This window comes from Scleropages formosus, chromosome 24, assembly GCF_900964775.1.
Source record: "Scleropages formosus chromosome 24, fSclFor1.1, whole genome shotgun sequence".
NCBI lineage: Eukaryota > Metazoa > Chordata > Actinopteri > Osteoglossiformes > Osteoglossidae > Scleropages > Scleropages formosus.
The window spans coordinates 10109187-10122357 of NC_041829.1; the positions used below are offsets into that span (position 1 = coordinate 10109187).

The window sequence follows — 13171 nt, forward strand, 5'->3', positions numbered from 1 at the left end:
GTGCGTTTCTCCTTGTCCTCCACATGTGAAGTATCATCATCATCCTTATCTCACTGACAGACACGTGTCATCATCCCTCATCCATGTTTGGGTGGATCGCCATGGCAACCAGCCATCGTCTCTTTGACGGACGCCTCTGCCCAGTGTGAACACGAGCGTCATGACGATGATGGCGATAGCTGTGCATACCACACACACACACGTGCTACAGCCAAGTCAGTGTGAGGTGGTGGAAGCTTATTTATCGCTGACTGTTGTACCCTGACACAGCAGCACACTCACTCCTAACTGAGCTGTGCAAACAGGGCTCTCTCTCCCTGCTGAGGGGTGGACTTTCGAACCCAGAGCAGTTTGTACGCTCACACTGAGCATTAACATGCTGCTCTACGTGTGTCCACCTCGGGTGTGTGTGTGTGTGTGTGTTATCCAGTACAGAAGTATTCTGACCTCCAGATACCCCCCTGCCCTCTCTGCCACCGATGTTCCGGTAGTGACCCAACAACCAGCCTTGTGACGGGACTTTTCCCATCTGGTTTTCGTTAGCAAACCGCTGTCCTTGCGGTGTGTCCCCTGGCGGTGACCCCTGACCCCTGCCTCTTGACCCTGTTACCTTCCAAGAGCCACGGCACACAAACGATAAGCATTCAAGATACAAGAACTAAAAGCTGCTTTTAGTGACAGGAAGGATGCAGGAAGGATGTTATGAGTTCTAGGCCCCCCTCCAGCATGTCACAGGTTCGACACACATCGCCACTGGGCTGCATGTTGAGCAACATGACCTCACGTGCCACTGTTAATTACAGCGATTCGAAGGAGGAAAGGGGCCGCTGCACCCATTATGAGACTAACACCAGGTTGTTATGAGGTCCAATCCCCTCGGTTAATCTCTTGTTTCCCTGTTTCAGTGTGAGTGGAGGATAACCAAGGGGTGGTTCAGGGTACGTGGGAAATGCAACTCCGGTTTACACGATAGCATAGCCGTTTCTCATGCCTTCGACCCCAAAGCAGGCCACGCTTCCTAGTCCTCGCACCCGTGGCATGTTGCCCTACCCCGCCCCACCCTGTGCCACCCGCAACAATGAAACTCAGGGAGACGCGAGAAGCGCTGAAGACAAAGGAAATAAACCCCACACTTGTGGTAACCCCCCCCCCGCCGGCTCCCCTACTGTGAGCGGGACAGGAAGCGGACCCTGGGGACATTTCTGTCGAGGGAGTGTGTATCAGGATGCCACACTGAATGACGGGAAGTGTGTGTTGTCTCCACGGACCTCTGTGGGGGGTGGGGGTGTGGTGATTGCTGGCAGCTGCGTGCCCTTCACCGAAGGCCCTCGTTGCCGTGGTAACATCAGTCGGCTCTGCATTCCCACGTTGGGCTCCCACTGGTCCTGGGTCCCGGGTGTGTTTGTGTGTGTGTGTGTGTGTGTGTGTGTGTGTGTGTCACATGTGTGTATATATAGAGCTCTGAACACACTACTGTACTGCATGTCATTTATGCACATGCAGACACACGCACACCCACTGGGGCACAGGGGCTAAAGCCAGTGCGTCACAACTCCTAAGCTGCTTGGTGGGTGTGGGGTTCGAGTCCAGCTCACTGCGAGTGGAGTTTGCACCCCACCCCCCCGCCAGACATGCAGAGGCAAACCACTGAGGTTGTTCGCTTTCCATGGAAACCGTTGGAGTGTTCACTTTGAGTGGAACTTGACTCGATGACCCCTCCGTCCACACACACACACTTCATCGCGATAATCAGTTATGAGATTCTCTCTGAGCGCATTAACAGCTGCATCATGATGCACGTGGGCTGCTGAAGACGGGTCTCTTCCCCCAGATGTCTGTCTCTGGAGACACGTCTCTGTAAAGGACAACTGTAGGGCTCTCAGCGACTCGTTACCAAGACGATGAGAGACAAGGGGTGGAGCTTCCCACCTGTTTGTTACGGTCGCTAAGAAGAGCTGTCGTGTTCAAAGACAAAGGCCTTCAACTTCTTGTCGTGTTGCAGACAGGGATTGGGGACGCGCCCCAACAACCCCTCGTTCTCCAGAACCTACTGTTCTTTACATCATCCATCCATCCATCCATCCATCCATCCATCAATTTGTTATCAATAACCTCTTGTCCCATGTGGGGTCCTGGTGGTCCAGAGCATACCCTGGAATCACAGGGAGTGAGGCAGAGTCCACCATGGACTGGACCCTGAACAGGACACTAGTCCAACACATAAACCAGTTTATAGACATGGAATTATTATGTGTAATCCCGGAAGTGCTGTACTCTTCAGGTGAGCCACCAGCCTCCTTTTACCACCTTTTACCTCCTTTTACACTTATTTTTTTTTACCCAATTTCTGTCTCTGTTTATTTTCTCACGGGACTCGAGTTATTTAAGTCCGGATTTTATTTTAGACACAGATTTCCATTTTTTCCTTCGCCCCATCAGCCTTCGCGTCGGCTGTCCCGCCTGTCCGGCCCCGGGTCCCGCGGCAGCTGGCCAATGAGGCGCTTGGTATTTCGGGAAGCTGTAGGACTCCCTCGGGGGCCCCGGCGTCCCTCCCTATCTGCGGGTCCGACAAACGAGAACCGGGAAGCTGCTGTGGAAACAGGAAGTAGCGGCAGCGTCCGCAGATGGGACACTTCTGAGAAAGCCTCCGCTGGAATGCGGACAGCTGGATCCAGGTTCGAGAACTCAGAGGGGGGCCATTGTTTCCTCCTTGAGGTCAACACCTTACCGGGACACATGTTGTGACCATTCAGCTTCGCTCAGAATAAATACTAAAAATAGCAAATATAGCGCATGCATCGCTCATGTAGTCATTTTGGTTTTAATAAGGTATTATTTCAGTTATGGGGGGCGCAGTGGTGCAGTGGGTTGGACTGAGTCCTGCTCTCCAGTGGGTCTAGGGTTCGAGTCCCGCTTGGGGTGCCTTGTGATGGACTGGCGTCCCGTCCTGGGTGTGTCCCTTCCCCCTCCGGCCTTACGCCCTGAGTTGCTGGGTTAGGCTCCGGTTCCCCGCGACCCCGTGAGGGACAAGCGGTTCTGATAATGTGTGTGTGTGTGTGTGTGTGTGTATTTCAGTTATTTATATTTCACAGGTTTTTGTCTCTCTTACTGCCTATAATTAATTTTATATTTTCTCAAATTGTAAAATTACACTCCCTCCTCAAGTTACGAGCACAGCATAAAAATACTTCCTTCAAATTTTAAATTATCATTAGGCTGGAACTGCATTAAATCCATCGATCCACTCAAGATTGGGGAGAACGGCATTAAAATTAAAAGTAATTTCACATGTCTAAAAGTAAAAATAATCTCCACAAATTCCTATTCAGTACTCATTGATGACCGAGTCGTCCCATATACAGGTTTAATGTTCCTCATCTTGTTACTGATCAGTGGGGAACAGCAGGTTTGGGGTTCGAGTCCCGCTTGGGGTCCCCTGCAATGGACTGGCGTCCCGTCCTGGGTGCGTCCCCTCCCCCTCCAGCCTTGCACCCTGCATTGTTGAGCTAGGCTCCGGCTCGCCGCTACGCCGCCTGGGACAAGTGGCTTCAGCTAGTGTGTGTGTGTGTGTGTGTGAATCAGAAGGTAAATACAGGTAAGTAAAGAAAACAGTTAAAAATAAACTGGGGAAAAAAGCCGGCATCTTCATAAATAACTGTCTCCAGTTTGTAACACAACAGGGCGGTGTATTTTTCTACAGCTCGGGTCCCACGAGTCTTTTTTCCACTTACTGCTTGTTCACGCAGTCTATCGAAATTGTGTGAAAGGAGCACTTTGCACTATTCGGCACGGCAACCGATTGACCGCGAGTGACCGTGGTTGATACCGTGTCTGTTGCCATGACGTTTTGCGTGTCACCGGAGCGCCGCCGCGCAGTTCACGCACGAGGCCTCGCTTCGCCGCCTGCCCGCCGTCCGCCGCCTGACGCCACCCTCCACATGGACGCTGGCGCCGGGATGATGTGGGATCCCGATTGTCTAGCCACATGTGAAGGGCAGCGAGCCACGGGCGATGACGTCCCCTGGCCGTGCGTCACCCGCCCGCTGCCGGGACACATGGGTGCCATGTTTCTGCGGGGGAAAAAACGCACGTTTGGCTGAACGTCTGCCGTACGCGCACTGATTTTCCATAAACAGTAAACACATGTGTTGCTCCGTAATTATGTTTTATAAACCTTGGATTAAGGCAATGGGATGCAGATGAGGTGCTGCGCCGCACAGAGACTGGCACACACACCCAGCAGAGCACGAGACACAGCCGGGCTTCACACACACACACACACACACACACACACACACACCGGTTTATTACTTATTCATCATTAATTCTTTTTTATGATCTCTGATTACCACGACTGACCCATTTGTACAGCAGGGCAATTTTCACTGCACCCATTGATGGTGAGTAGGAGGAGCTTAAGATTGCAAGGCGATGCCTCTAACCAGGACGCCACCTACTGCCCCCGTTTGACATGTCCACCTCTTCCTGCAGCACGAGACAATTGCGACACGAGCGTTCGGCCTCCTGCTCCCATGAAGCAACACGGACTCGGATGGATCGCTGTGGGAAGCTGCCGTGACGGACACCTGTTTTACAATAACGGAGTTTCGACACCGTGGGGGGGTGGGGGCGGGGTATCGGTGGTGGAAGGGATTTATTTGCATTGAAAAGTAGGTGTTGCAAAACTGTTAGTAACAGTTGTGGAGATGGTTACATGCCTTTAGGCTACTGTAGGTGAACAATGAGGGGGAAGACAGAGCGAGGGGTGGAGTCACAGTGGAGGCGGAGTCACGGTGAGGGGTGGAGTCACTATAACATGCCACCATGCCCATGGTATCTCCATTGTCGAAAGTCATGATTCCTTGTCAGTAGTGGTGATCCAAACATTTCTAATTGTTCTTGAGGATGGCAATGTATGAAAACAGCCTGCACAAGGGTCATCCCACATAAACTCCAAGGTCCCAGGTTCGAATCCTCCTTCCTGCTGGAGTACCCTTGATCAAAGTACTCATCCTGGTATGAATGGTTAAATGGGTGTAAGCAGCTTACTGTACAAACCCTACAATGTGAAAGACCTTGGAGAAAGAATTATTCTTAATTATTAATTATTTTCTGGCCTCATATCCAAAGGCTGCCGGTTTGCGAAAGAGGGAGAGGAAGAGCCGTCGAACCCTTGGGTGAAGTGCCGAACACTGGGAAACAACGTCTGCCAAAGTAAAGCGGATAAATGAAGTTCCCGTAAAGACGGAGGGCTGAAGTGCTGAGTCAGCATCACCTGCAGCATCTCCTCATCCACACCTGGATGAGCATCACTGCCTGGTAGAGCAACTGGCCACGCCTCCCTGCCCATCCGTCCATATCTCAGGGCTGCTGTGCTCTGGACCGACTAGCTCCGGGTTTGACTCCGTAGGGGATCGGGGGGCGCTGTGACAGAGTCCCCAGGAGGCAGTGCGGTTGCGTCCAGCTGCGGCCGCCTCATTCCCACACTGCGGGGGGGGGGGGGAAGCAGTAGGCAGTAGGCTTCAGGCAGTTAATCCCCAGCTGGCCAAAGATCTCTTCTAATGGCCCAGGTGTGAACAGCTGGTCATTCTAGGGGGCTTTGTGTTGAGGACCCCTCCTCTACCACCCCCACCCCCCCAACCCCCCAAGATCCCCAACAATAGAAGCAGCTCAAATAGGAGGCTCATTAAGGCGATCACTATTCTCACATAAAGCACCAGCAGGACAAAACAGAGCAGTCAGTGGGTGTCAGTGTTCAAAAAACGGGTCTACACTATTTACTGAGGGCAATTCGATGGCAATATGTCAGAGAGCAGTGACACCGGTCGGCACAGTGATCGCTCGACCTCGAGTGACTTGTACTGCATGGAAGGACACAACTATTTGCTATAAGCCCCTCGGGCTCGAACCCAGAAGGAGCGGAGCCGGAGAACCAGAGCCAATCCCAGACACACAAAGTGCGCACATGTGTGTCCCGGCAACATTCTGAGCTGCTTAAACGTGATGTGATTAGTGGATGATTCACATGTACATTTTTTTACTGTACCAAATCAGGGTAAGTACCTTGCTCAAAGGCACTACAGTAGGAGGTGGGATTCAAACCTTCGCCCACGTCCTAACCGCAGTCTGCTCACCTGCATACAGGTGCTGGGAAGGTTACCTGAGTTGGAGGAGGAGGGGCCTCGCTGACTGATACCCAGGTGACTCAGCTGTTGTGGGAACGCAGCAAGTGGCCCCAGCAGATGCATGTGGTTCAGGGGTTACGCAACATTTCTACAGAATTCCCAGAGGACCTAAAAGCACACGTGATGACACGTCACGGATGAGTCACATATGAAAACAGGCACATGGCATGATGTGCAGAGTAAACAGACGGGAGACTGGAGTAAATAGCGCCGTAAATGTGGTGCACGTGAAGCATCAGCGAGAACATAAACTCGGGAAGTTTGTGTACGTGTTCAGAGCGGCAGGTGGCGCAGCGGTTAGAGCCGTCACCTTGCAGCTGGTTTCAGATAAAATAATGAAATGTCCTTGGATGAGGAAAGAAGTATACGTTTCTACCCCGTGCAATGATGTCGCAGAACTGGATTTTGAACGGAAGGTTATGGGATCCAGACCCAAGAGGGGCCTTCGTATCATATTCTTAAAAGAGCTCGTTCTCCTTAAAAATGGATTATGCAATATTTTACACCAAATAAATATTCAGAAGAAATAATACCTGTGGCAGTATGAGCAGAACATGCGTAATATTATCTATCCATGCGCTGTCAATGAACCCTTGTCCCAGTCGGGGGTCTGGCGCCTACGCTGGATTCATAGGGCGTGAGGCAGAGTACTTTGTGGATGCCAGTCCATTGCAGGACGTATAATAATACATGGCTGCGCGGCCCCTTAATCTTCCCCCAGCCCGAACAGGGTGGAGCTGGGTTCGGGGGTGGCCAAGGAAACAACACATGGTTGCCTGCTCACGACTGTCCGCTGCAGACCCTCAGAGTGAAAAGCCGCTCCTGCCATCTGGGAGCAGGATGGGCAGCAGCAGTGAAAGACTGAAGTTAACGGCCAACTTCAATAAATGCTAAAAAAGCGGGAGGGGAGGGGAGAGGAGGAAAGGGGCGCCGAAGCATGTGGACCCGGGTGAGAGCTCAGATAGACTCCTGTCAGCTCATTGTTTGTTCCAACTCCACTTCAAACACTCAGCATCTGTCCAATAGACCTTTGTGAAGATGGGAACCAAGAGTACACACTTGGGGAGCCAGGGGTGGGGGCTCCCTTCTGTCAGCTAAAATCAGGAGCTAATATGTTTCCCTGCGCCCCCCCGCAGGCCCCATTCTCCGCGTGTCCTCGTCTCGATGGGCCGCTGAGCCCATGAAGAGCGGCCAGCTGCGCGGGTCATTGTCCGTGTCCTCAGGAAGCGCTCGGCGCTTTCGCAGCTCAACAAAGGCTGGAGAGGGGGTCGAGGGGAGGGCCCAGACACTGCGGCTCCAGCCCTGCTTGCTCCCACAATCCTCACTCGAAGCTGCCATTGTTCTGGCCACACCCCCTTGGCTCATTCACAGATCTGACCACGCCCCCTGTACTCCCCCAGTGCTCAGGCCACGCCCACCAGGTCCAGCTCCCTCAGTCCTGTGCTGGGGGGCAACGGGGGTGAGATTATGGTAAAAACTATGTCCTTTTTCGATTTTCTGTCACATGCTGTCCTAAAGCATTTGTCCTCCCAAGTACATCATACATCCGGGACACTTTCAGTACATGAGATTGGTTTCCAAATTACCAGCAGCCTCTACTTTCTTTGGACAAATTTACCGAATATGTTCAGTTGCTTGGTTAATGATTTTCTGTTAAATTACTTTCTGCATTTTTTTGTTTACATCTTAAGCAAAGTTATGGGTATGGATTTCAAGTGGTAGTGGTTTTATAGCAGAAGACAGATTTTTCACTCCATATTATTTCAAATCTGAATCTCTTAAAAAATTCTTTAAAAATCTTTTATGTCTGAACTGCATTTTGTAATTGCACAATATGCAAAAAAAAAAAAAAAAAAAAATGAATTCTGTGTCCTCAACTTGAAAAGTTGAAACTTCAGTGCCCTTAAGTCAAAACATTCAGTCATCAACTATTACGTGCATCCATTTCAGATATCTTACATATAGATCCAGTGTGTGTTTTTGATGTTTTTAAAATGTGTGGAGTCGACCCGAGCGGGACCATCTATCTATCCTATAGAGAGAGCGAGAGAGAGTTACCCAGATTTATTTCTCTTTCTCTCAATCTCGGCGACAATGAACGGTCGGTTGCAGGTGCGCGCGGCTCTAATCTCATCCCGTCTCTGAAGGTGATAAATATACGCGAGGGTCATTCCTGCGTCCGGCTCGCGCTCCGTTCTCAGGCTCTCGGGTGCCTCGCAGGTGAATGGGGAGCGCGAGCCTCTCGTCTGCGGTGTCCATGGCGACCGCCCGCGCGGCGCCAGGCTGACAGCCGCCGGGGGATCGCGTGAATGGGTGACGTCACGGGCCTGGCGCCCGCCAGTCTGCTCCGGCGTGTTTGGACAATCTGGGAAGGGGGGGGGGAGCGCACAGAGAGAGCACGTGAGCGATAGAGAAACACTGTGTGTGCGCGCGCGCGCGCGCGTGTGTCTCTAGGCCGTTTCAAGGGAGCGCGAGACGGCGCTCCAGTGTGAAAATATTTAGTTTGAGGAATAAAGACCCGCAGGAGTCTTGCGGACATGAGAAGTTCACACAACCCTGACACACACTCACACACACACACACTGCGGATTCTGCCGCACTCAGGGTAACTCGCCACGTAACAATTCCAGCGCACGAACCACACAGTAAAATATCGCTCAGCAAGCAGCTGAAATCGTAAGAACAAAATGTGCCATTTTTGTGTCATATTTAGACTGTTTCGTCCCAAACACACGTCAACTGGACGGAGAAAAACTAAAAGGCTATTTATAAATAAATATTCTATTGTGTGACGAAATATTTGAAATTGTCCTGTCGCACATTTCTGTTCAGACACACGAGTAACACACAATAATTAATGCGAACTTTTCACTTTTGTTCCGCTGCTCTTTCACGCTGACAGTGAAATGTGCCAGGCGCGTTATATCTAAATGCTGCAATTTAAAAGCTATTCATCCAGAGTAATTGCAATAGACCCCCCCCCCCCGCGCAACCCCCAACCCCCAACCCGGCCCGCCCTAAACCTCCGGCTCGAGGCGATCTCCACACCTGCGGAGTCCCCGCGCGACGGACAGCTGCGTTCCCACAAATCGCTCATAAAAAAACACACATTTGCTTCCATTTGCAACACCATCGCTAACGGATTGTAAATGTTGATAAGCAGCCCGGCGCGCTCATTGGTGCAGTCCGAACAGGGACCCGCCCTTCTCCGCGCAGTCGCAGGCTTTCCATTGGCTCCGCACGACATCACTAACGTCTGCCGGCCACGCCCACAAATCCTGGCAACATAAAGCTGACACAAGCAGCGACTCGAAGCAAACTGTCAATAGGAGTAAAACGGGAGGTGCTGAGAAACCCGCTCTTCGAAATAGTCATCGCACATTTCTTTCTGTTCTTCCCTGGAAGATCTATTCCACCAAAATCCAGGATGAAGGTTGTAGGATCTACCTGCACGCTGAAGAGCAAGGTGGGAACCGAAGAAGTGATGCGGTGCCTTTCAGACCAAAGCATGACCATCTCCAAGTGCAAAATGCCGCTGCTGGATGAGCAGATGAGCGTCTTCCTCCAAGACATGAACAGCTGCTACAGCAAGCTCAAGGAGCTGGTGCCCACGCTGCCCACAAACAAGAAGGCGAGCAAGGTGGAGATCCTGCAGCATGTCATTGACTACATCTGGGACCTCCAGGTGGAGCTGGATGAGCCGGACATGAGCCATCAGCAAGGCGCAACCGGTGGGCTCCTCAACCGCTCCCCCCTTACAGCTCTCAATACGGAGTTATCAAGCATCACCGTAGAGGTAAGCATCATGCACGCTTGCAGTGAAATGGCCTTGATGTGTCGTACGTTGAACCCAAAGCATAACAGTAACTGACGTCCTCCGTTCTCTCCTCAGAATGGGTGCTCCAACGACAGAATCCTGTGCCGCTATCTGGAGGACCAGATTATCGCAAAAGAGCAGTGATGGTGACCCTCAAAACAAGGTCATCTTGAATCAGGCTGTGGGTCCTTCTAAGCATTCTGCAGTGGTGGAGGGACTTGTACAAGACCCGCTAGAGACTTAAGAGGACCTGAACCCTGGTGTTTGACTGCCACCAGGTCTGGAGGGACTAGAGCCCACAGCAAACTGGACTTTCTCCAGCAGAAACACTCACCACATCAGTCACCTCGCTGGTGTTGGACTCTATGAGAAAAACCCTGTTGTGTTTTAGCTCTCCATGTATATTTTTGTATTTTCTTAACTGTACACGTAGAAGAGATTTTATGCATTTTGCAAAAAATGTCAAGTTCTCAGATTGCTGAGTTTCAATTGTATTGTATATTACAATGCTATCGAATGTTGGTCATATTGGTTTTGTCTATAATGTACCTTCCATGTTTCTTAAAATAAGACAAATATTTTGGGGAAGAAAGGGTGACAGTTTGTATTTTTTTTCCCTCCATTTTATTGGGGGGAGGAGAGTTTCTTCCTGACAGAGAAAAGCGGTGCTGAAATTGAACTCTGAGTTGAGTTCCCCAGAACCACGTGACCAAGCCACACACCTCTGTTTCATGGGTTAAGGGAAGCAGTGTGTTAGATGACAGATGTTGTTTTAGGCCCCTGTGAAGAGGATCAGAGCCCCAAGCCAAGCTTTTGAACATCATCGCACCATAGGTACTGCAGATCTTGTAATGGTTCGAGACCCGGATTTGTGGCTGGTGAGGGCTAGAACACAGCTATTTAAATTCAGTAGGAATAAGTAAACTTGCTCTATGAATAATTACAAAAATGTATACAAAGCAGGAGGGTGGGCTCTGACCTGTGAAACACTGAAGGAGACCCCTGACACATATCTGAGTGCCCCAACAGCCCAAACCGATTATGAGGTAAATGTCAGTTTATTGTATTCCAGTTGGAAGGGGGATGTGTAATACCCCCGGAGAGTTACTGTTTCGTAACCCTGGTGTCCTCAGCACATCTTTCCTGGAGGTCAGTTTCCAGCTCCGTCCCGGAGATACCAGTACTTGGAGAGAAAACAATGTATTGAGCGGTTTGCTGTATGCGAATAAATCTGAGCTGGGAACTAAAAGATAAAACACATAATTTTTTCATACATGAACATATCGTGTTACTAAGTGCTTCTGCCACGAGATTACGTATCCAGCAATGAGTACTGTTACACATTATATATGGCCTACATTGTTCCACACTATATGTAGGTTATGTTATATACATACATTGTGTACAGTTTACACTGTACAAGTAGCTATATTGTTATACATTATATACAGATTATATTTTTAAACACAGTAAGGGCCATATTGTCATACAATACATTACCCTATACTGTTACAAATGACACCGCCTGTAGTGTTACAGGTTTCCTATACAGGCTATTGTGTAATGCTATATATACAGATGTCTATGATGTTTCAGATTATACATACTAGGTCGTGTTGTAACAATCTATATTTGCACACGCACGTGCAAAGGCATTTTCAGTTTGCCTTTTATCCGTGTGTCTCTCTCTCTCTCTCTCTCTCTCTCACACACACACACACACACACACACACAAAGGCTGTTGGCCGCGCTCCTGGGCCATCTGCGGCCTGGCGCGCGCCTCCCTGTTTGTTAATGTTTCAATCAGCTGTGCGCTCAGGAATTCGGGGCTATTTAACCTGAACTTCCCCAGGTGTGTCCAGGCGCCGCTCAGTCTGGGCCCGCCTGCCCCGCGCCGCCCTTGGCACAATGCTGCGACACACACACACACACACACACACACACACACACACACACACACACACACACACCGCAGCTGTGTTAGCGCAAGGCGCGCTGGCGAGGAATCGGGGCCGCGGGCGGGGGCGGGGAACGCCGCGTAACCGGGAGATAAAATAAAATAAATCTTTCAGCAAATTACCATAACTTACAGAAAACAGTTTAATCATCGTGCTGCTTGGACTGAAAACACTTGTCAAAAATGGTATATTTACTAATAATAGAAATAACGGTAAAGTAAATTTTAATATTTGAAATGTAACAAGTATAACCCGACCTTTTGACTATAACGGTTGTTATAAGTACATACTAGTACATATAAATAGTTACACAATATCATGAATACTCACCCTAACCCTTCTGTTTCGCATATTTACTCTGTTCGTGTGGGATATTAAATTAATCACAGAATTTTATAACTCTGAAGGCACAGGGTAGTTCAGAAGTTTTTCCGCTTTTTATAGACTCATCACAAATTCGGATTTTGAGAAGTGATGCAGAAATATTGTAAAATGTTCCTTTCCACAAGCTGAACCGGCACTGTTTTGTTCTCCAGCGAAACCACTAGAATTTAACGTTTTTTTAGTTCAATCTGTTTTTCAGCAACACACACACACACACACACACACACACACACACACACATTTTCAGAACCGCTTGTCCCATACGGGGTCGCGGGGAACCGGAGCCTACCCAGCAACACAGGACGTAAGGCTGGAGGGGGAGGGGACACACACCCAGGACGGGACGGCAGTCCATCGCAAGGCACCCCAAGTGGGACTCGAACCCCAGACCTACCGGAGAGCAGGACTGGGGTCCAACCCACTGCGCCACCGCACCCCCCGTTTTTCAGCAATACGCCGTCACAAATTAGTTTTGCCGACACAGCGTTACAACATATTTCTTCGTTAATTCCCTTAATTAAATATGCATACAATCCAAAAAAATAAGACAGCAGTAAAACTAATATTCCCAGTTATATTTAAATTATTTTAAATATACTCGCACTTTAACATTTTAAACACAGTTATACTATTTTGTACTCTCAACACAACTGTAGTGTTTCAGGAAATTAACCTTTTATGCCATTCTGCCCCCTAGCGGTTCTCTAACGGTCCGTGTCTACACTAAAGTTACAAACAGTAAAGCTAGGAATTTTCCGTGTGCTTCTTCATTTGTCGAGTGTTTTTCTTCTTTTACCTGCGTTCCGAAATTTCAGCACCTTGAGGAA

General features: G+C 49.7%; 1 protein-coding gene across 1 annotated transcript; it reads left to right on the plus strand.

The window, feature by feature from the left end:
* Positions 1-9511: 9511 nt before the first annotated feature.
* Positions 9512-11146, plus strand: LOC108936434 (DNA-binding protein inhibitor ID-1-like). Its single transcript, XM_018755781.1, has 2 exons — positions 9512-9981; positions 10078-11146. Exons 1-2 carry the CDS (start codon positions 9613-9615, stop codon positions 10144-10146), a joined length of 438 nt encoding a protein of 145 aa, XP_018611297.1. The 5' UTR covers positions 9512-9612; the 3' UTR covers positions 10147-11146.
* Positions 11147-13171: the final 2025 nt, after the last annotated feature.